Raw genomic sequence first — 25,133 nt, forward strand, 5'->3', positions numbered from 1 at the left:
CACCAATGGCTGCACAAAATCTCTCCACCTTAACTTATCCTCTTCTTGTAAGGTGCCCAACATGGCAAGGAGTGTCCTGTTAAATCTTTCCACAGGATTGCCACGTGGATGATAAGGAGTCGTTCTTGTTTTTTTTATTCCAAGCAGATTGCATAGCTCTCTGATCAGTGTGGACTCAAAATCCCGGCCCTGATCACTATGCAAACGCTCCGGCAGGCCGTAGTGAATAAAAAAATTATTCCACAAGGCTTTGGCCACGGTTTTTGCTTTTTGGTCAACTGTGGGTACTGCCACTGCGTACTTGGTGAAGTGGTCAGTGATTACGAGTATATTTTTTGACCCTTTTTCATCAGATTCCAAGGACAGGTAGTCCATGCAGACTAGCTCCAGCGGTCTGCTGGTACAAATGTTCACCAAAGGAGCACTGTGTTCAGCTCTGGCTTTTTGTCTGATGCACCTCTCACATGTGTGTATTTTGTTGTTTATGTCAGTGAGCATGCGTGGCCAATAAAAGCGCGCACGAACCAGATCTGTGGTGCGATCTACACCCATATGTCCCATACAGTCATGTAGGCTGTCCAAAGCCTCATTTCGAAAAGTCCTCGGCAGAACTAGTTGGAAAGATGGTACACCATTTAGAAGTCTTTTCCGGTAAAGCACTTCATCTCTCATAACTAGTTGGTCCCATAGCCGTAACATGAGCTGGACTTCTCTGTCTTCCTTTTGTTGCGTTCTGTGAGGTGGTCTCCTCCCCCCCATTAACAAGGTTACGACCCTGCTGATGGATGGGTCTTTCTTCTGCTCTAAAGCCCAGTCACGTTGAGACATTTGTGGTAAAGTGCATGAGCCAGGCAAAATGTCTGTGTGGCTGTAATCTGGTGGAATAGCATTTGCATCAATAGCAACACACTCAATAAAGCCAAGGAAGGGCAACTCAGACTGTGGTTGAAATTCTGAGTGGACAATGTGTCGTTGGCATATTGCACGTACTACTTCTGGAGAAACAGTCACGTTCTGAGTGATGTCAGACATGAACCGGTCAATACGGTCGTCCTCATCTTTAGCAGAGTTGTCCATTTCATCTTGTACATGAGGTCTGCGGGAGAGACCGTCGGCATCTTGGTTTGATTTTCCAGCCCTGTACTGAATACGAAAGTCAAAGGTGGCAAGTGCAGCCAACCATCTGTGACCAGCTGCATCTAACTTGGCGGACGTCAGGACATATGTTAAAGGGTTATTGTCCGTCACAACAGTAAACTTGGCACCATAGAGATAATCGAAAAACTTGTCCGTTACTGCCCATTTTAGGGCAAGGAACTCCAGTTTATGTGTTGGGTATCTTTTTTCACAGTTGGACAGACCCCGGCTTGCAAAAGCTATTACTCTCAGATGCCCATCTTGCTCTTGGTAAAGAGCTGCACCGAGTCCATGAATGCTTGCATCCGTATGAAGGATGTAGGGCTGTTTAGCATCTGCAAAGCCTAAAACTGGAGCTGTTGTCAGTTTGTGTATCAGAGTGTTGAAGGATTCGTCACAGTTGGCCGTCCACTTATCAGCAAAAGGTCTCCTTGGATCTATAATAGAGCTGTGCTTTGTTCCGGCTCTGTTAGACCTTCTGGGGGGGTAACAACCTGCAGTGAGATCATTTAAGGGCCTTGCGATTTTAGAGTAGTCCTTAATGAACCTCCTGTAATAGCCTGCAAACCCTAAAAATGATTTGAGCTCTTTTATGTTTCTAGGTTTTGGCCAGGTGGTGAGGGCAGCTATTTTTTCAGGGTCAGTCTCCACGCCTTTCTCTGAGACAATGTGACCGAGATATTTAACAGACTTCCTGAAAAAATGGCACTTGTCCGGGGAAAGTTTTAGTCCAAATTCTCTGAGTTTTGACAGGACACGCATGAGGCGCTCCTCATGCTCCTCCAATGAACTTGAGAACACAATGAGGTCGTCCAGAAAGACTAGGACCTCTTTGAGGTTGAGACTTCCCATGCACTTTTCCATAACACGTTGAAATGTGCTAGGCGCATTGGTGACTCCCTGGGGCATTCTATTAAACTCCCAAAATCCCACAGGAGTAACAAATGCTGTCTTATGTTTGTCACTTTCCTCAACCTCAACTTGATAATATCCAGATTTTAAGTCCATAACAGAAAACCATTTTGAGCCTGTTAAGGCTGAAAAAGCTTCTTCAATGTTTGGTAGGGCGTATGCATCTTTGATGGTTTGATTGTTTAATTTTCTGTAATCGACGCATAACCTAATGGCCCCGTTTTTCTTTTTAACCACCACAATCGGTGATGCGAATGGACTCTCAGATTCACGAATAACGTTAGCCTCACAAAGTTCTTTTAAATGCTGTCTGACAGCTTCATAGTCCGAGGGGTGTATAGGTCTGGGTCGTTGTTTGAATGGAGTTGCATCCGAAAGTCGAATGTGATGCTTCACAGCAGTTGTGTGTCCATAATCCAAATCATGCATGGCAAAAACATCTGACATTGAGTTGAGCTTTTCCATAATTCTCTGCCTCCATTCTTCGGAGAGAGGAGTATCAGTTAAGTCAAACTTAAGTGGGCTGTCTGTAGTGGTTCTGATGTTATCAAACTCAGCAACAGACTTTGGAGACTGAGAGCTAGTCCTTGTGTTACTACTCAAGCCTGAAGCTAAAGAGCACACTGACAAGGGGGCATATAGTTCAGCCACTGTTTGACCAGCAGGGATTCTGATTGTATGAGCACTCTCGTTCTTGACCAGAATAGGAAGCTTAAAAGAAGCCTTTGAGGGAGCTGTCATAATGTAGTTGCAAAATAGGAAACCCCCAGGCAAGCATGATGCTGTGGATTCTACTAGCAGAGGACTACCTGGGTTTATATCAACATGTCTGGCATAGCCTGTCAATACAGCTTTTTCACCAGCTGGTACTGCGACACATTTTCTGCTCAACAGCTTAACTTTTCCTGTTTTACCACTTCTCTTATCAACTTTGATTCTGTTGAACATGGTTTGGATCACTGGAATGCTGTCACAATGTCTGACACTTGTGTCTGACTCTTTGTAGGATGTGAATGTCTCATAAAGCACATCCAAAACATTTGTCCCAATGAGAACTGGAATCTCTTGGTTTGATCTGCAGTCTGGTACAATGAGTGCTAGGGTATTCACTTCCTCAGGTCTCCCAGTAATCTCTTTTGGAAAACACAAATTGAGTTCTATGTAACCCAAGTAGGGTACTTGCTGACCCCCTGCGCCCTCTATGTCAAGCAATTTGGCCACAGACTGAATCGGGCGTGCAGGTAGGTGTAGTTTGTGAAATGTCTCTGATACTGTGGTTACCTGGGAGCCAGAATCTAGAAGACACACACTGTGAACCCCATCAATAGTCAAGCTAGTAGTACGTTTTGACCCAACCAGAGCACTCAAAAGAGCCTCCTCCGATAATGCTGAACAGGAGTTGGTAATGTCATCTATTTGTTCCAGTCTTTTGTTCTTTTGGTTATCTTGTGCTAGCTTTGGACTTTGCTCCGAATTGGGACTAAACTCTGGTAAGGCCTCAGTGCGTCCCTCTACTGAAACCCTGTCCAGTTTAAAGCTGGGGCATATTTAGCTTGCCACTCTTGCTGTTTCGTCTTTAATTCTTTGTTCTTTTTATCAACAAGGTCTTTGTTTGGAGCATTGATGCACTCTCGGGCAATGTGGTTATTTTCACCACATTTAAAACAAAACCACGCTTTTGGAGCTGATCTGTGTACAGGTTGATGTGCTTGCAGTTCTGTAAAATGTGGTGGTTGAGGTTCTGAAGCACTGGCATGTTTCTGTTCGTGTTTCTTTCGTCTTTGGGCTCTTTTTTCAGTTAGCTGTAGTTTAAGTTCAGCCACTTGTTTCCTTAAATTCTCAGTCTCTGTTATATATTTCTGCATTAAATCTGTGTCTTGATTAGTTGTGGGGGTGGGATCTGGAATGCCATGAAACTGGGCAAGAGGTTTTGCTTTAAACCCTCCAAGGTGACGTTGCATTCTGTCTACTTTTAGAGATCTTCTTTCTTCTTCAGTTCTTAATTCAAGAAGAAGCTCTGAAAAATTTGGGGCAGGATCATTTCTCAGTTTCTGTTGCAGGGTCAACAGTAAAGTCTGGTCCCAGCAACCACGCACAAACTGTTTGTAAAGTTGTCTATTAGCATTGGCCTCACTTACACCACCCCGTCTGATCGCAGTGCTGAGAAGTGTCTGCAGTCTCTGAATGTATTCAGATGCTTTCTCACCTGCGTCCTGATGAGTACTGAGGAACCTGGCAAAGATCTCCTCCCCGTCGTCAACAAGGCCATAGGCTGACTGGAGGAGTTTTACATAGTCTTGAGGAGGTGACTGAGAGCCTAGTTGTTTTACAATGTCTGCTGCGAGCGACAGTAAGCTCTCCAGAATCAGTCGTCGCTGCACATCCATTGTATAGCCATCCTGAAACATAAGTTCAACATGTAAACACCATGTTTCAAAATCCACTTCACCAGGCGGTTTAGGAACTCTGCCTGAGAAGGAACGCAGTCTCTTGGAGCCTGGAGCTGTCGTAGCTTCACTCTTAATGACATGCTCCACTATTATTCGTTGCACATCTGGTGGGTTTAGTATGTCAGAGTCTAGGGTTGTGGCAGTGCCCTTGGCTTGCTCCTTTGGTCGTACTGCCTGTCCCTTTCTTGTCCTCTTAAGCTTCTCTGTTCCACCTTGTGATTTGGAGACAGATTTTAATGGCTTACTGGGTGGAGGTTGTGATTTTTGAGGACTGAATATAACAGATGATCCACTGCTGTCTGATTCACTTCCAGTACTATCTGAGCTACCCCGTTCATTCTGCACAGTTTTAAAGGAACATGTGGCTTCAGGGTTTTCATCAATGGCTGACTGTGATTGTGTGGGAGTAGTTAAAACCTCAACTCTGTCCAAACACCATTTTGAGGCTGGGTTCTTAGGAGACTGTATCACAGAGGGGAAACTGATGAGCTTTAGCGACTCTTCTGAGTCAAACTCAACAATCACTTGAAAGTCTTTGAGTCTCACTATTTTACTGACACTACCATATAATGATACAGCCTCTACAATGTCTCCATCTGTGTCATCATCAAGTATGCCCTTCAAAAGGATTGATTTTCTGTCATTTACACCATGCTCGCTACCAATGTCAGCAACAGAAGCCATATTTTGTCTGGTTATTATCAGACAATATTTGATCACACTGATCACTAATCAATTATTTATATTGGTTGTTTATAGCCTAAAATCCTCCTGGCTGGCTCGCCACTTATGTAACCAACTAGTGTAACTTACGAATAGATAAGTTGAGAAACTTAGATTTCAATGTTGAAGTTACAGTTAGTCTATCTTTCTAAGTTCAAAAAGGAGGATAATAAGTACAAACAACCATATTATCAAGAATGAACAGATTATTTAATACAACTTGAAACAGAATATTACGGTACAGTTTTTTTTTTTGTTCCAACATAAAGTGTCCACCTTTTTTATCAGGCAGTGTATTTTCTTTTGGTTCAGATTCCTTATAGTTCAGTTCGTCCTTTGGAAGTTTTGTTTTCTTAGTTCAGTAATTTAAGTCAGTCAGTCAAGTCTTTGTTAAATGGCCATGTGTTTCTTTGGATCCAAAATCTTATCTTATCCGGTGCAAAGTAGGCAGCGGATCCAGCAGTCCCAGGTCTTGAGTTGAACCCTGGAGCTCAGCAATCCAATCCAGGCCTGCGATGCTATGCAGCTGGACAGTCTTCAAAGTTGAATGGGGTTCTAAAAAAACCCACCTGCATATATATAGAACTTAATTAACTATTAAGTTTCAAAAGTATGCAGGAAGCAATAAATTCCATTTATCACAAAAATAATATTCAACTAATGGCAAGCTTGCAAAACAAACGTATCACACTGTATCCGACCTCTTAGTTTGTACATAACAAAAAATGCAATACAGTGAAAATCATCATTTTAATCTCACACATTCCTCCGATTGGTTTTATTTACGTTTCTCTGTTCTTCCTTGTCGGAATATATGAGCAGTAATGCCTATGACGCCAGTTAGCATTAGCTTAATTTCGGTTGCAAAAACACGTTACAACACTCACCAGAGAAAATCACAGTAAAAATGTGTTTTACTGCCAGGGATCAGGTCACGGATCTTCTTTTCTCTTAACCGTTACCGGAATTAATCAAGAATTTATCTTATAGCATGCAGTAATTCGCACAACGTGCTACAGCCAGCTACGGTTTTCTTCTTCTTCTAATAGTTTTCTGCTGTCTAAACCAGAGTGTAACTCACAAGCCACCTGCTGGCGGTTTCTGGTATGACAAGAAAACTCAAAATGAAAATATAACTAAATTGCTGGGAACATTAAATAACAAAACAAAATCCTACAGAAATAAAATACCACTAACAGTACCACACATATACATGTGGGTTACACTAAGCTCTAGAGCACAATTTCTAAAGTGGGGTAAACAATAAACCAAGCTTTGAAGACCTCAAAGGTCGCTTGAAAATATAGTTAGCCACAAATGCAAAACTACAAGAACATTAGCTAAACTAATCAACTGGACAAAGACAGTAATGACCAGAAAATCAGCCAGGAAGCTAATGGTAACTCTGGAAGAGCTGCAAAAATCAACGGCTCAACTATAACTAATGCACACCACAAAGCTGGTATTTATGGAAGAGTGGCAGGAAGAAGGCCAAAAAACCCAACTTGAACCATTTGACTTTATACAAAATGCTATGTATTGCAGAAACCACATGCCTCTGGGCCACCTATAACTTTAAAAACACCTGTGGTGTGGTTATAAAACAGCTTTCTCAATAATTATCACATTATAAGACGCGTAGGTGTGACTTGATAAGAGCTACTAATTAGTCACCTGCAATTTATTGGAAAAGGCTAAAAAACCCATAAAGAGCAACTGTAGTCTGTGAAAACTTTGTCAAGTTCATTTGTTTACACTAGCTGACAATTCAAAGAACCTCAGAGAATTACAAGAAATTATATTAAAATTAACATTAAAGACAAGATGGATAGATAGCATTTGACAGATAAAAAGAGTACTTCTAATAGTAGTGTTAAAAAAAGGGCAACTGGGGTCAAGATGTCAGCCTGAATAAAGCAAAAGAAAAATCGCTCACACATGGTTATAGTTAGCCATCCTGTATTAAATCAGGCTGAGCAGTAAAAGTTCAATGTAAGAAACATGATCTGCTTTCTTCAAAACAATACAACATGTAAAAGCAGCTATTAATCTTTAATAAGGTACAATGTGCTGCTGTTTCATAGCCTTTTGCTTTCAGGTCTGTTAAATAAATAGCTTTTATAGTTTCCCTGTGTACATAACTAGGGAAAGTATTTAGGGAGGGTCCACCTCTGAATAAATATTTTATGTCTAAACCATGCCAAAAAAAAAGTTTAAAAGTGACAGAAACAGACTAAACAAAACAACAACAAAAAAAAGAAAACAGGCTCCATTATCCTGAGGAACAGGCAGAAAACAATCATGGAGTTTTCCAACACAAGGCACAGGAGCACGCAGGCCTACAGAGAAACACTAAGAGAGTTTCCGTACATTTCGTTTCATCGCTTCGTAATGCCATTTCAGACATCAATAGCGACCATGCTTCTGCGTAATGTGATGCAAAGCTTGGCTCTGCTGCAAGATAGATGCTTATTATCTATGAAGCTGGAATGTGTATTTTCCACATCGTTCACACAAACAGGCTCCCAGAGGGCGAACTACATAAACGTGTCCACCCCACTAAAGTAATTGACCGAACTACAGTCAAGATGCTATGCCATGTTAGGAGGTGTCTGGCTTTTTTTCCCCACTCAACTTTGAATTGAAGTGTGTCTACACCAGGGGGAAAATAATGAAATAACATTAAAGTGAACAACCCCATCTCCACTTATGGGTGTGTAATTTCACTTTAAATAATTAGACTTAAAAAAAAAAAAAAAAAAAAGCTTCCTGTAGAGATGCTTGTGTGTATTCCCAGAACAGTTAGGTTGTGTTCCCAGGCATTTTAAGATTTAAAGATATTTTCAGGGATGCAGGATGTGAAGTGGAGCGCCTACATTTCATTCAGTGAAACATGCATCTGTTGTAAATATAGTTCAAAGACAAGTGTAATCTGTATGCAAAGTGTATCGTGGCTTACCAACATGTTGGAGTCAGAGAAGTTCAATACTCTTAGTTCAACCTGGTTTAACTAAGCATGGCCAAATTTTGAGCTGGTGTGAAAGTAACCTTTACTGGTTCAAAGAGAGTCTACAGATCATGTCTCCAGGCAATGAGTCTACCCAGGGCAGAGTGCTCTGAATAATATAAAATAAAATAAAAAAAAACTTTCCTTACAAGTGGAAAATATGCTAACTGGAGGGAAAAAATTGTTCCTGAGACACCTGTTTTGACTCCTTGACAAAAGAAGAATTTGAGCACTGTGGGTGTTTATAACATGAAGGGAGCCGAGGGACTCCAGACCCATTTCAAATAGACACACAGCTTCAGAGGATTTGAGGGTCTTTTTTTCCCACTAGAACTATTTGCTCCACCTTTCAGTGCAGACAGCATGGGGCCCTGCTCTTGGAAGCCTCGAAAAATCCCATCCGAAAAGGAGCAGCTGCCTCGAGACCTTTACACCCTCAAACATCATGTGATCCCACAGTAGTGACACCGTAAACGGCCCCCATGGCCATTTAGGGGTAGAAAATCCCTTTCCATCTACAGCAGCCTGAGCCGACTAAGCGATGGGAGGGAGCAGAGAGAAAGAAATTGTTTTGAACAAAATGTTCTTAGCTACTAACCTCAGCTTTTAAAAGCTGCCGGTGTCGTTCAATGGAGGAGCAATTTCAACTATGCCACGCATTCCACTAATGTATGGTCAGTTTGTGTTATATAACAAGGGCAGTCCAGCATACTGCCAGTTAAAAATGAGCCTAAGCCACATGCAGAATGTACATTTTGTTTCTCATATCTTCCAATGTGAAATGAATTAAATTAAATTGAATTAAAAGTCAGTATATTGTAATATTCAGATTCCATTATTCTGAGGGTTTTTCTTCCCAACAAAATCCTCGAACCGACAAACAGTTTCTATAGTAAAAATGTAATATAGACATTTTTTTTGTGTATTCAATTCAATTTAGTTCAACTGTGGAATAAATCGAAGTAAATCGAAGCAAATTTCATATGCCAATATTACAGCCCTCCATGCCAAAACATTATGTAAATAGTAGGTGGCCAACATGATAAAGCTTACAATGAATGGTGTGGAGATTGTGATGAAATAAATAAAATGACAGAGTCAGAAAAATGTAAGTTAATAATAATCATTAACATCATAGCAATACTCAGCAATAGAACTGTGATTAAAAGTTTTGGTGTTTTGCTGCCATAGCAGCAACCATCAGAAAACAGCTATTCTCCTAAAATCATCCCCAAGGAAAGTGTGAACTGATTCATGGTTAAAAAGACACATCCTGTGGAAGGTCTTTATATACTTAAAGGGTCAGAATAACCAGAACCGGTGAGAATATATGGTTAAAGGAAAATAGCTACCTGTCTAAACTTGCTCAGAGATCAAGAGGATTAAATAAGACAAAATTTCTCCAGAATGGGTACGTACTGATGCCTAATCCATAAAAAAAAACAAAAAAACATTGTACAGAAGATTTATCCTTCAGCACTATCTCCAGACTTGGCAAAAAATACCATGTGTAGAACTTGCCACAAGTTAAAAGCTACTATATTTGTACATATTTACAGTTAGAGCAATAAAAAAACACTTTAAATTAACTGGAACTGGTAAAATAAGACCTGACTAAAACCTAAGTTTATTTTTCCATCATGTGCAATGAAGAGGATAGCAAAATGGGCTCATAAAATCTCTGAAAAATCACAGTATGAAAACTGCAGCCAATGTTTTGGTGAGATTATGCAACTCAAAGAACGAATTCATTTATTTTAATGCGTCTTTGACATCTTTACCAGGTGGGCCAATAAATGTGGAGGGTGCTGCAGGCTAAATCAGAATCATATTCCAATTAGAGTAATAAGACTGCATAAAATGTTTTTATGCATTGGATTTTGCAGTGTAGTACTACGATTCTTCCTCAGCTTAACACATCTGTAACTGTGGGGCAGATCAAACAAGTCGGGATCATTGTGTTGTTTACATTCCTGGGGACGGAGCCCCCAACGTTGTTTCCCATCAAGGGAAATATGAGAGCTTCCGAAGTACTTTGAGTCACTCATGAGTTCCTTTTAACCCCCTCTTAAAAAAGAAGAACAAGAAAAACAAGCCAAGTATATTATTTACATGAGGCAATAATTCAAGATTTGCTCCTCAAAGTCTCTTACATGGAGGGCAAAGTGAGCCCATTTACCGACTCCCTCTTCATTCGCCTTTGATGTTAGCCTATCTCGATAAGACCAGATGAGTGCCCTAAAATCCCAGTCGAGTGATTTTGCAGGAAGAACAAGTCTCGGTTAATCAATGGTAAGATTGGATCTGGATTCTCCGGAGTGGTCTGCCTGAAAGTCCTCCCGAGTGTTTGAGTGCACACCAGGGTAATTCGCTGTTAATGATCACCGCAGCACCCACTCTCCTACGCGCCGTTCGTTCCCCATTTAATTGCCTCGTTCGCATTTAAACAGCTTACAAATCACAAGGACTGGCAGGAAAACATGATCAAACGGCGACTATCGCTAATCAGGGGAGGACAAGAGGAAAGGTTAGAGGGAAATGGGGGGTTCTGGTGCTCTCCTTGGGGTATTAGGAAGGAGGTGGGTCGAACAGGAGCACTAAATTATCCCTGCTTCAGCTATAGCAGGCAGGTACCTTTAAACAGGCAGATCCATCTTCTCTCTATCTGACAGAGGCAGCTAAAAGACTTTGGTAATCCCAGTTTCAACACAGGCATCTGGAGCAGAGACAAGTTCCACCATTGATTAGATTCCCCAATCAGTGCATACATCCTCCACCAGCCTCGCTTGGTAGTCTGGAAGCAGAACAAGGCCTGATGTGCAGTAATTGTTTCCATAGGTCAGGCGGAGGGGAGAAAAAACAGCTCAGGGCCGTGATGAAAGGGAGATGGAAAGGGTGAGGAATATTGTTGTTTTTTCCCCCCAATTAAATTGTTTGTCAAACCCTTCACAAAGGGTTACGCAGTTTATCTGTTTAAAATCAATACGCTCGTCTCAGTGTGAAAGCTTGTCCCGACACAAGACAGGCCCATTAATTATTCTGTTCTGTGTGCTATCGCTGAGCTGCTCAAGGTTGAACCTTATCTTTTCTTATTTCAAATCAATAATTATCTTCTACCGTGCTCATGCTGCCTCTTAGAAATAGATGTGCTTTTTATTCAATGCCTGTAGAGTCTCTCTCTCTCTCTCCTTCTGTGTTTTTTTTCTTTCTCTCTCTGTAGCAACCGATGAGAAACGCAGAATGAATAGGGCATTCTTATCACTGGAACATTAGGGCATGATGGAAGTAGACGGCAAAGACTGAGGCGCATAAAAGCACTGAACACAAATGAGTCACGATTCAAACGTCGACTGAGGTCTTGTTCCTCATCTTCTGACATCTTCTAATAAAGTGAAGTGAATGTTGATTTGCACAAAAGCTCTAAGATGTTGACATGATTAAGGTACCGTGGCCTGCAATGCATCTCATTCAATTAGGAAAATTGGAAATGTAAGTGTATTTCTGTACTTGAATGCAGAAAGTGAAACTCACACATTGCAAAGAGTCGCTGCAGTTTTGATAATTATGGCTCAACAGTAATGAAACCCCAAAACTTTAGATTCTCAGACAATAAGAATATCACAAAAAAGCAATAAACCAAGACTTTGAATACATTAATGTTATGCTATGGCAGTAGTAGTCCATCAGTCAGTCACTGACAGCCTCCACAATAAGGGCAAGTCACAAAATGTAAGAGCTATAAAAGTGTGTGCATAAAGTCTAGTATAAAAGCATATTTATGGAAAGTTAAATGGAAGGAAAAAATGTTCAGAAGCAGCACGTTCAGCCACAGGTTTAGCAGGTTAGTGAAGTAAAGTTCACTGAAAAGGTTACGGCAAATTCACAAGTTTCACAAGGTGCGCCCTGCAGTTTTGGTAAAGTTGACAAATGCAGAATTGAGGAATATTAAGTTGAGAGGAAGGAAAAACTGTGTTAGAGTAAACAAACACCAACATAGGGATAAATGTCGCATTAATTTAAGTTTATTTGATAGGTAGAGGCACACATCGACACAGACAAACTGAACAGAACAGTAGTCCCATGTTTGCATCATAGTGCTTATAGCAAAAGCTAATGTACAGCACCTGTCCATAGATGGGACTAAAAACTAGTAGAAAGTGAAATAGCAAGGTTTGTGAAGCAAAGTCTACTCTGGAGTTTTGGAAGAAACACAAGGTCTGGACTAGGTGTTTAAGTCACTTCTGAATGAGAGAAAATATCAGGAGCGTCTTAGCTGGGCTAAGGACAAAAAGGTCTGGACAGTTGCTCAAAGGCCCAAAGTCCTCCTTTCAGATTAAAGAAAATTTCAAATTTCATTTGGAAATCAAGAGTCCACACGAATAGTGAAGAGACAAAGAAACCAAGCTGCTTGAGATCCAGCATGAAGTTTCCACCGGCAGTGATGATTCAGGGATTCAGTGATGATGTCAAATTCTGATGTTGATTAACTTGGGTTTGATCAAATCAAAGGTTACTCAAACCGTCTACCAGGAAATTTTTAAAGCGCTTCCCGCTTCCCTCTCCTAACAAGCTTTTATGGAGAAGCTGATTTCATTTTCCAGCAGGACTTGGCGCCTCTCCACATTGCCAAAACTACCCATGCCTGCTTTAATGATCATGGTGTTCCTGTGTTTGATTAGCCAGCAAACCAGCCTGACCAAAATCCCCATGGAGAATCTCTGTAGTGCTGTCAGGAGGAAGATGCGGGACACAATAGCAAACAATGCAGATGAGCTAAAGGCTGAAATTAAAGCAGTCTGTGCCACAGTCTGACTGTTCCCAATGACTAGTAATTCATGCAAAAGGAGCCCCAACCAAGTGCTGAGTCGATAAACTGTGCAGTGCAAGATCATACTTTTCAGTGTGTTGGCATTTCTGCATCAAAAATCCTTTTTTATTGGTGGTATGTAGCATTTTAATTGCCTGAGAAGCAAACATTGAGAGTCCCTTAGCTGTTAGTCATAACAGAAAACTTGAAATATATCCCTCTGTGTGTAATGAATTCGCTCCACTTGGAATTAAATTACAAAAACAAAATAGCTTTTCAGTGATGTTGTAATTTATTGAGATGCACCTGCATTTAGGAACATCGAGCGGAAAAAAGTACTGCCGCAACAAAAGGAAAAAAAAATGGCTTCGCTGTAACAGAGACTGGATGCACAATTAATGGCTGCACAATTACATGGTCATAATCGGTGAGTAATTGCATTAGAATGCAGAAACAACAAATGTGCATCCCTTTAATAATCGGTCGATCCGGCAGAAGCAACAGCCCATTTGTTGGCATTAGCCGAGAACTGCTGTTTGTACTTAATTAGGCTGCGCTCAAGGATTTAGATGGTGGGGGTGAAATCTGCTCACAGAGAATGAGTTCATATTATTTCCTCTAAAATGTCACAGGTTTTTGGCTTCACGCTGCAGAGGGTGGCGTTGTTTGTCACACTCTGTTGTGTGGATGGCGGGTGTGCGTGCGTGCGTGTGTGTGTGAGTGAGAGATAGAGGATATGAAAGAGAGAAAGAGGGACACACTGGGGGGAGAAGAGTGGGAAGAGGGAGCGTGTGTAAGGAAGGATGGGGGCTTCTGGCGTTCTCTCGAGGATTGAGATTTGAAGCCGGAGCACAAAGCCTTTGAGACGTTCCCCCTTATCTCGGTGGTTGATACCAGGATCTGGGTGATTCAGAGCGCTCCGTGTGAATAATTCCACCAACACCCCCTGCTGTGGGGACCATATGGCCCTGTGTGAACTTTAAACACACTGGGAGTGTTGCTGCTCACCAGTCGGGCCTCCCAATCTCTACCCCCGCACAGGCAAGGTGTAAAGAAATGATCAGCACAGATGATATAAGAACTGCTGCTGCCATTAATGTGGCGGCTGGGGGGGAAATCAAAGATGACTAAAAATAGCCCTGAGCATGCTTTTCTGAAGCGAACGCGCCGTATATTCAGAGGCTGAGACGGCCCCCCGTTTTAATTATAAAACGCTCTTTAAAAGGTGGGGAGTTGAGGAGGTGATGGATGAGAAGGAAGATGTAGATTACATTTGTTACATCCCCCTTTTGACTAGTGATGTTTCCTTCTGGCACCACCTGCTGGCAGCTGCCAGCCACCAAACAGAGGCATCTGCAGCTCCGGCGACGACGAGCTTTAATTATGATTGCATCAGCCATCCCCCTCCTGATGCAGCGTGCAACCTTTAAATGCAGAAGAAAGAAAAAAAAATCAACCAGCCCCGCAACATGTTCATGGAGATTTACCTCATTTTCCTGAAAATTTTTTAAGACGACTTGTTTATAATTTACAAGGATGCAGATTTCTTCCAGCTTGGATTTATGCCCTAAATCGTCAGATTCGCGCTTATCAATAAAACATTAAGAGCGGCACATCTGGCAGCTGAACATGGTTTTGATGTCTCAATTACCAGTCGAGTGCAATTAATTTCTGCTTTCTCTTTAGTAAGGAGGCGGGCTGATGGATGCAGGCTAGTGACCTTTGGCCTACGCCGCACAAGAAGAGGTTTGTATCAGCACTCTGTAAAACAACAAGAGATCTGGAAAATAAGAGGTGGTGGCGGTTGTGGTAGTGTGGCGTTATAGCATGTCTACACACTCAGTCAAGCATCAGTGCATCCAGTGAAGTGGCACATGCAGCCTCTGCATGCAATCTTGCATGTCTGCACACACGCACACGCACGCCCACGCACCCACTAGGTGGAGTGTTTCTTCTCATGACAAGGCGGGATAGCTCCACTGGGGGTTCCCGGTACTCTCAATTCACTTCGTTATTTATTAAAAACGCAAGAAATAAAGAAAGAGGCAGTAGAGTCAAGTGTGTTTACGGACCAGACTCCATCACACACACACACCTACAAACCCAAGAGTGTTTAGCATGTACTCAGTGAGAGAGGGCCTTTGTTGTTTCCTTGCCGGTAAGCAGATTGAGCTGCAGCAGCAGCAGGGGTGTGTAAGATGTACACAGACAGCGGGGTGTTTGAGTGGAGAGGCACCTCCACTGATCTCCTGTGTCGTGTGATGATGTGTGTGTGTGATGTGTGTCTCAATCCAGTGCTGATCCCCCTGAGTCAGCCCCCGTCAGTGATACGAGCCCCCCCTCTCCCTCCTTTCGCCCCCCTCCACCGCCCCCCTTCTCTCTTTGCTTCGCCATCCGGAATGCTAATAACAGCCAGCCACTAACGCTGCGGCGCTGAATTATTCATGCAGCAGAGGGTCACACGGCATAATGAGGAGTTTACTCTCATTCTGGATGTGATTGTGACGCTGCTAATCTGCATTTAGCACAGAGAAACAGAGAAAAGGATGGAGGGTGGAGGTGGAGGGAGGGGGAAGTGGGGGATTACAGAGAGGGAGGAGGAGAGAGGATGAGCACTGATGAACTTAATTGCTGTGAGCAAACAACCTCTGAAAAGAGTCACGCCATCATCCCGAGATGAGAAAGTAAACAATTAATTATCATTGGACAGAGGGAGTCATAAAGCAAATGTTTGAGCAGCACCAATATTCAGGAACTCCCCCCACACACACACTTTCTCTGCGAGGTGAAAATACAATCACTATAACAATGACTCACTAATTTGACACACTAATAATTATTAGCTCTAATAAGACATGGTTAACAATCCCAGGAGGGCTTGGTCCATAATGTAGCATGCGCTTTGGTCCATGCTACATTATGAATTACCGCTGGTTCAGAGCTACTTATGATAAATAGTCACCCTGAAATAAAAAGTTGATTTACCTGCACTCTGATTTACAGCAGAAACAGGAATGTTTTCATTATGTAGTTCCCTGTGGAGAGCTAGTTGGAGGTAGAAACAGCAGGCAGCTGATGCCACCTGCTGGAGACACAATGTGCATACAATAGGTATGCAAGTAGAAGGTTGAAAATGGTCACCAGCGCCACAGGAGACATATGTTTACATTAAATAAAAAGCGAAAACAATGACAGTTTCACATAAAATCTAAACTTTGTCAGGGAATTTCCTTTCCTAAAATATATTAACAGATGCTGGTCATTTTGCCTGTCTACCTTTTCATATTTGGGCAATTTTGGCCTTTTTGCCACTGCTTTAACAAATAAAGTAAATGTTATACTCTGCTCTGCTAACTAATGCAATACTTTGCACTGTGCAAGAGTAATCAAACAAAACTTGAAGTTGAGGAGGGATTTAATATGACAGACCAACACAAAGAAGTGTATCCTTGTGAACTGGAAGGAAAATGATGCATGGTTTTCAAACCTACCCTCGTCAATACTGCTGATCTGGCTGCATCTCAAGTAATGTGCAGCCTCCAACAATTCTTCCACTATGGGTCAGAAAAGGGCAATCAATTCATCTTCCTATCAAGTCTGACCAGTTTCTCCACCTCTGAAGCCTTCACACAAAAGTCTCTAATAGTTATTTTTTGTTTGATCAAGATTTATAATCTGTCAGACCCACAATTCATGAAAACTGTCAGCACTTTAAAATCTTTGGAAAATTGTATGCAAAAATAAAACTGAATGAGATACTTGAGAATTTTCTGATTAGTTAGCTCCACAATAAAAACAAGATAATTAACTACAGAGTGAAACATGCTGATAAACAATTAAGTCAAGGATGGTGACTAGTTCGCGTGAAATATGTCAACCCAAAACAGGTTACAGTATCGCATCTGACAATATCACCGTATGAAAAAGCAGGGTTCTCACAAGCGGAGGAAGTCACACGCAGCGCTTTGGTTGAGCTGGTTTCCGACCTCGAGCTCAAAACCTACTTTGAAAAACCAGCATCTGCTGAAAAGGAGTTGCCCTTAAAGGGCAGCTTGAAAACCACACTGGAGATCCTGCCTAGAGAAAAGAAAAGACAGAGAACAGCCGACGCAGCTACTAAAACAAGATAATGGAAATAATGTAAGCAGTATGGTATAAGAGGCAGACAGAGTTGCTTCTGCATCAAAATGAAATAGAATATAATTAAAACGTTTGTCAGTAGACTTGTTTATTACATACATTTATTACACACAGATGATTTCAAGTGTTTGGTTCTGAAAAGCTCATTAAAAACCCAAATTCTGTTTTTCTGAACATTTGAATATTACATGAAACCAAATAATAATAATAATAATACTTTTAAATAGAGAAATTTCAACGTGCTGCACAGTGTATTAACTCAACACTTGATCAGGGCATGCATGAATTACTGCATCAATGGAGTGTTGCATAGAGCCAATCAGCCTGCTGAGGTGTTAAGGCAATCCAGGTCGTTTCTCAGCTTTAGTTGCTACAAGTTAAACTTTTAATAATGGAGATAAAACCAAACCAAGAACATAATAGAAACAAGTTGCTGCAATGCAAGTGATGCATATAGCTATTCATTTTCATTAATCAATAGAAAACTTATATATATATATATATATATATATATATATATATATATATATATATATATATATATATATATATATATATATATATATATATATATATATATATATATACATATGTGATCTCTGATAAAGTAAAAGCAGCACTTTTTGCAGACGATTAATCAGCTATCAAAACACAAAAGCCTACACAGCTGCCGGGGCTTACTCTGAACACAAACACAAGAAAAAGAAGAAGAAAAAAATAAAGCAACAACTCCCCAGCCAGTACTAACAGGGACATAGATGCTTTCTACTGTATAGCAGGCAATTTCTCAGCCACAACAGGATTATATGGGCTCTGCTGCGACTAGATAATTGAATTCAGGAACGGCCACAGTGCACTGCATCCAATGATCTCTCCCACCAGGGTGATGGGAAGAAAGAGAGGCGGAGGAGAGGGGGAAGCTTGTGAATCGTGTTACACTAGATTCAGTTGTGCAACAATAGTGTTAGTTGAGAGAAGTTGTAAGCCTATTGAGAGCTTTTTTTTTGTAATTAACTTATTTGTCAGGATAATGGTTATAGTTCATCTTTCTGAGATGAGCTACTTTGCAGATTACATAATGTAACACTTACTGTAGTTTCATTTATCAAGCAGCCAAAGAGTGAACGCTCTGGGTTTTATCCAAGAATCTAAATAAAACGGAATAAACACTGCATGTTTCCAGTGAGGTAACCTGATAGAGATGAGAGTGCACGCTCCTGTGTGTTGAATTGGTGAGGATATGCACTGAAATGTATTGTGACAGGAATTAACCACCAAAGCTGCTTGTTAATCCTGCCCTGACCTTGTGCAGAATGTACAGAGAACAGTGTCTGTGGGGCTAAAGATAACACCGCAGCCTTTGTGCTGAAGGAGAACAACACTGCTGATGATGCTGCTTTGTGCCGCCTCTGCTGCCCAAGGTCACGTGTGTCCTTTTGTGGAGCAACAAGACCTGACAAGGTAGACTTTTGTAGCTCTGATGTACTGATATGCCCATGGACTGTATACAGGGTCTCGCAAAAGTATTTATTTGCCTTTTTGATCCCTTTTTTCACATTTTGTCACATTACGACCACTGTCTCTGTCGGGATGCGGGGCAAAAACGGTTAAAACGTTCCTGTTTTAGAACACAACGTTCCCGTGTGGCCACGAAATTAGTCTGGCACTCTGCAACTCCGGATTTTATGAAAAGAAAAAGCAGTTCACTGGGCAAAAGGAAACAGATGGAAGAAGATGCTCTGGTCAAATCCAAAACTGAAATGTTTGGGCTAAATGAAACACACCATGCAACCAAAACCATTCCAGGTCACCCTGAAGACACAGTCTCCTTGAAACATGGTGGTAGTGGGATGATGCGCGATTGCTTTTTTCCAGCAGGGACCAGGAAGATGACCGAAAATTGACCGAAAAATGGATGGAGGTAAATACAGAGTAGGAAAAAAAGACGGGAGACTGAGGTGAAGGTTCATTTTCCAGCAGAACAACCCTAAATATAGAGTCAGAAATATCTAGTTTCTTTGGGAAGGTATGAATGTGCAATCTACTGGTGCGGATAAGGGAAGTAGACTCTTGTCTGCCTAAAAACATAGGTCTGGGTCCGCTTTAAGTGAATCAAATATAGGAAATGGGGCACACTGCAGGGCATTGTAGATACACACAACCAAAGCAAATGTGTTTGTAGCAAAATTGCCAAGAGAAATGGTTCACCATCACTTGTAGATAGGAGGACAAGTTTAAAGCTCTGCTATAAATGTGTTCCGACAAAAGTATACCACTGCTGCCGGTAAACTCCAACAAGAAGGACGAAGTTTTCAATTACCTCAAAAATTGAGGCTATTGGATTCATCTTTATAGTTGAACATTGTTACACAAATTTGAGAAACTTGGTCAAAAATATATGAATAAAACTTGACAAGCTAAGAAAAAGTGGCAGTTCAGGAGGCGAAATGGACAAATGTACTTAGTATAAACAACCTGATGCCAGCTGGTACAAATCAGTTGTAACTTAGCAGTCTAAAAGTTGACATGGTGACCCCCTTAATTTAGCTCTCTAAAAAGAGACCTTTAAAGTTTTGGGAGTTTTTTTGTATCAATGTTCCAGCTGTTTTGGCTTTCCGATTGTTGCTCAGACTAGGTGAATTTCCCTATTATCATATAAAGACAAATAGGGCTCTAAGCAGCGTAATATTTATACTTGTCAGTATAAATATCCCAGGGAAACAGAATGTTACAGTCCACAAATTAAACAAAAAAAAAGACACTGTGACCAACCTAAAAATTAAGAAATACTTCAGTTACATTTATTTTTTGCTAGAATCTTTTTCTATTTTCCCAGATCAAAGAAAAGACAATTTTTTTAAGGATTTTATATACCCTTAATTATTATTATGAAGGGCGCTGAGGTTTGTGTGCTATTGCTAATGCCACATATGTGCTGTCATTAAGACTGGGGTTCTCACATTTAACTGATATACAAATGTGCAGCTGTGGGGTAGGAATGTACTCACAAGGGACATTTGACACTTGCTCAGTGGAAGAAAAAGATTCATCTGTTGCACTCTAGTAAGTGTGCCAGAGGGACATTTTTTGCTGGCAGTTTTACTTTACAAGCCGAGTAAAATGTGATAAATAAAGCTTGTAAAAAAGACACAAATCAAACATTTGAGAAATACCACCAGAAAGTAAGTACAGAACACATTCACTTCTTCTTCTCCTTAAATGCATTTCTAATTGGGGATGTAGTTTACCCTAGACAACAACTCAAGCAATCTTAACACACAAATAAAATAAAAACACTTTATAATGTGTAATTTGAATAGGGTAGTAAAATAGATTGACACAGAATATAAATATTGAACACACGAAGAAGCAAAGCTGCCAAGAGCAAAAGCAGTCCACGAAACAGTCGTATGAACGTAATCCTGCTTCCTCTCTGTGCAAAAGGTGAACCACAATAAAAAGGTTTCTCATTACTAAGGTAATGCATAAAGCAGAATGCTGTCATGGGTAAACCTTAAGAGATTTCTCAAGACCTTTTCAACCTTTTAGTTGCAAACATACTGATGGAAATGGTTACATACAGTATGTACCAACTATGTAACCATAGTTACATAGTTATTTGTTAACTAAATATCCCAGTTAACAACCCTGGAACCACAACCCAACACAATATTTTCTACAGAAGCAAAACAAACAAACAAAAACCTGGAGTTACACTTTTTCCATGAAAACAACAATGCATTCAAGCACACTGACCACTTTGCCAGGGCAGTGGACAAAACTCAACCTTAAGTCAGGTTGAAGCTTGTTTAAAGTTTGTTGCAGAACTTTGAACATGGCAATGTAAATTGTTACAATACAAACATATGAGATGAGACAAAAATTAAACATCACACACACCATGTTTGGAGGGTGAGTGGAACTGCATATTGGCAAAAATAAACACTACACCAACAGCATATGGCTGTGAAGGTGAGAGAATCATGATGTGGGGATGCTGTTCAGTATTCAGTTCTGGCAGACTATAATTGAAAGAAGGATCAATGAATTAAAGTATCGGCACGTTGTTGATAAGAATCTGAAAATGTAATGTGGGTGGGTGTTCCACTGAGACGATGATAGCAAACAGGCAGACAAGGAAAATATCAGCTAGTTTCATGAATTAAGCAAATAAAACTGATAGTTCGGCTAAAGCTACCAGAACCTATGAAACTTCTGAAAGAAAAAAATTCCACCTGAGGATTCATTCTTGTTGTCATTACCTAAAGGGCTCTTCTACTAAATATTTAATATATTTCAGCTGGACTGTTCATATGAATGAATGAATGAATTAATTAATATACCTTATAAATCCCAGAGGGAAATTCATAAGGACACACATTTTTACTCCCCATACGTTCATGTCATGGTTACCTAGTTTAAATGTATTTTTACAGTATAAAGTAAGCTCCATAATAATTACTGACATAAGCTTTCAGCCAATTATTTGAAATCAATATTTTCAACCCCATCTATATTATTGAACACTCTTCTATGTAAACCTCTCAGTTCTATTTGCTTAAGCATAACTTAACCAACTTGAGGTGCAGAACTCTTTTTTGCAGGTTTGCAGATTAAATTTCCTTAAGCAGGCTTGTTAAGCCAATGCATTGTGGGGTTTGCAGTTTTATCACAGAGTAAGAACACAGTTTTTCCTTTAATGTTTATGGAAGAAGTAAAGACTGAGTTGGCACGTAATATAAACCCCCATATGCAAACATTAGGTGCATTTAAAACCCAAAGTTAAGATTAGTAAAACTAGGCCTTTTGAAAACTTTAAACGGTGTTACAGAAATCCAGTTATCAATGTTATGACAATGGTGTAATTTCTACAAAACTTCAAAGATGGACCATCTTCCTACTTACAGATGGTACTCTTTGTTTTGAGGATTTTGAAGGAAAATTTATCTTTTAAAGAAAAAGAAATCATCTGTACTCCTTCAAACAGAAGACAAAGGTTGACATAAGGTCAGCTGAAAATCAGATGTCTGAGTTTGTTCATGCAGCTCTTGTTTACCCTCCATTTTAAAAGGTGTGACGATCTGCACTCAGGAAAATGCGGGTATAGTTTTGAGAAAGCTTATGAAGTTACTCTACATCTGCCTGGAATGTTGAAAATGCGGGTCTGGAAGGGGAACAGACATGCTTTGGAAAACCGTTTCCATGAATTAAGCATGAAACAAAACACGCACGTTAAAATCCAAACTATGTATAATCCTACAATTTATACTGAGGTGGTTGTAGTGTCAGACTTCAAAATATTAGGTAGTGCCAAGCCTTAAAGCTCAGTTGTACCATGGTGAATTTATAACCAGGCTATTTTGAGCACAGCAAACAGTGAGAAGATGTTGTTAGTGGGGTATGAATGACGAGTGTAACCCTTATTTGGTTTGCCATAATTTTAGCAAGATACATTATGCTACAGAAGGCCATGTGGTTCTCCCAGTGTGTGTGACTCACAAGGCTTTGTGTTTGTCTTCAGCCAAGATCTGGTCGTTTGGTTTCAGTCCAAACCTTTCACAAAGAAAAAGGGACAAAGGATGGTCAATGACCTTATTGTGTTAGTGAGTTTTAGGTAATGTATAATTAAAATCAAAACAGCTACTGACACTCACTTGTCAAGGAAATCTTTGTCCACCACAGCTGAGATGTCCAACAAGGGATTTCCCATCCCAAACAGCATGTTTTCACTGTGAAGGAGGAAACAAAAACATATTGTATTCTGCAGACTCCCACTTAGTGGCCAGGAGAGAGTGGAGGAAACGAGCAATCTGTGCTACGCTGTGAAACAGGAAATCATCTGGTTGGGATTTGTTGTCTTAAATAACAGAAATTTCAATCAGGGGCGCATAACTGTTTTACTGCTTTACCGAGATTGCCTCTGCCATCATTATGTCAGCAACATGTGTGAATTTATAGCTACCAAAACATGCACATGTATGTTATGTATTTTAGTATGAATTTTTGCTTGCACGACAATTTTATCTACAAATTCACAGCAATAAGATATAGTGGGCAAAGTCTGCTCTTGACAGGACAACAGGTTAACCAACTCACTTTAAATAAGCAACATAATAACAGCAAATGTCTGTTTAGGACTTACAAGGGTTAATAATTATACTTTCTGAAGCAGTTTATCTTGGTGAACATATACAATATTTCTCCAAACAGTATTTTTCAATTAAACTAAGGAAAACACAGGTGGTAGAGTAAAAGCATTTCCTCAAAACATCAATCTTAACAGCTCTACTGCCCTTTGCAGAGTATTTCTTGATTTGGATCTCACCTTGGTGTTGGCATGATGTCAGAAAATTCCTGCAGAATATTAAATGATCAACAGCTTTCCCCCTCTCTGACAAAACCAACGTGCTTTCTGAGTCCAGGAACTAGAGCTCCACTTTGGACCAACCCTAATGTTGGTGATCATAGTGGGCTGGTCTTTGGTGACCTTCTAGGCATGTGATTGGCTACACATAGAGCAAATATTGTAGGGCTTTCAGTGCTGCATTTGAGGTCAATGAAGAAAACGAGAACTTGTAATGTAGTGTAATGTAATGTAATGTAAACCCTGTTACATTAGCCAATATTATTGTAAGATATATGATATATATATGATATAGCAGAGCCATTAGCTCATCATACGTCAATTAATAATGCATTTAAAATATATAAATCTAGAGATGTTAATTCATAGTTTCACCACTTTTGGTTCATAAATGCACAAGCTTAATCAGAATCAGATGGCTTGGGGCATACACGTGATGCATAAACGGGGACTTTCATTTTCTGTTGTATTTATAGCCCACACCTTCATCAAAGAAGAAACATTTATTTTCTTGTGCATGCGTTATTGGTCAAAATCCGTATCTGCAGATTAGACCTTAAAAATATCAGAAACAGTTATCAGCCAGGAAAAGCCTGATCTGTGCATCTCCACCTAAAACTTGTTAGCTCCCATTAAAAGGTTATTACAAAACACAATACCTGATAATAATAATAATAATAATAATAATAATAATAATAATAATAATAATAATAATAATAATAATAATAATAATAATATATTTTCTAAAACAATGGTTCTTTACACTATTTTGAAATACTTAATGACTTACACTCACCAGTGTTTAATGGAAACCTTAGAGCAGGGGTGTCCAAACCTTTTGCAAAGAGGGCCAGATTTGATAAAGTCAAGATGCCCGGGGGCCAATAGTTTGTTCGGACATTTTTTAACTACAAAAGTGTCATGCAAATACACACTGTTATAAAACAATTTTCATTGTCACAATTATCTTTATTTTTCAAATGACAAAATAACCAAATATAAGCCACTCAGGCAGATGGGAACAACTCTAAAAGCAGAAATTCTGCTTTTCTTTCATATCTGGAGAGTCAGATAACATTGAACAAACTGTATAAAATACCTTAAATTTACATGAGTTTAAAAATATCTTTGCCTCAAGAACATTTTAAACAGGAGTTATAAGTAATACAAAATTGTCTGTTATTATTAAATTTTAAAACAAGTGAATTTTGCTCTTGTCATTTACAATATCTTTCAGAAAGTAATAGTTTGTATCACATCTGCAGGTTCATAACCAAATCTTACTCAAGAGTTTAATAAAAATAAGTGCCATAAATCCAAGTGCATAAATGTTCTTTTGGCTCTTCACTGCTGATAGTGACAGATGTTGCCGTTCAAAACACTCAGTTTAATGTCCTCAACTCTCAGTGCCACACTGTTACGTGCCAGGCAAACATTCGCAAATTCTTGCTTCTTCTCAGGGCAAAATGTTCTCCACCATTTTCATAACAGTTTTGATAAATGTACCTTCAGTAAAAGGTTTGCCATGTTTAGCTATTAACATTAACATCGTAGCTTGCTTTGGTGGTATTTTCTTTTGACTCAGGCCCAAAG

General features: G+C 40.0%; 1 protein-coding gene and 1 long non-coding RNA gene across 3 annotated transcripts in view; both read right to left on the reverse strand.

The window, feature by feature from the left end:
• LOC116727188 (adenosine kinase-like) overlaps nt 1–25,133 on the reverse strand; it is a 177,618-nt gene that overhangs the window by 150,946 nt on the left and 1,539 nt on the right. The window contains exons 1-3 of one of the 2 annotated variants that reach the window (XM_032574442.1): nt 23,502–23,610; nt 22,831–22,905; nt 22,676–22,729 (exon numbers count right to left, since the gene is read on the reverse strand). In XM_032574442.1, coding sequence (XP_032430333.1) covers nt 22,676–22,729; nt 22,831–22,905; nt 23,502–23,515 — 143 coding nt within the window. In that variant the 5' untranslated portion in view covers nt 23,516–23,610. Of the gene's footprint in view, nt 1–22,675; nt 22,730–22,830; nt 22,906–23,501; nt 23,611–25,133 lie in introns of those variants that run through there. The other variant, XM_032574441.1, reaches the window with a different exon arrangement.
• Nucleotides 5,483–6,420, reverse strand: LOC116727190 (uncharacterized). The gene is made up of 2 exons (XR_004340769.1): nt 6,110–6,420; nt 5,483–5,791 (listed from the first exon to the last, which is right to left on the reverse strand). It is a non-coding gene; the product is annotated as an uncharacterized LOC116727190 (long non-coding RNA).

The sequence above is a fragment of the Xiphophorus hellerii genome, chromosome 10 (assembly GCF_003331165.1).
Source record: "Xiphophorus hellerii strain 12219 chromosome 10, Xiphophorus_hellerii-4.1, whole genome shotgun sequence".
Classification (NCBI taxonomy): Eukaryota; Metazoa; Chordata; class Actinopteri; order Cyprinodontiformes; family Poeciliidae; genus Xiphophorus; species Xiphophorus hellerii.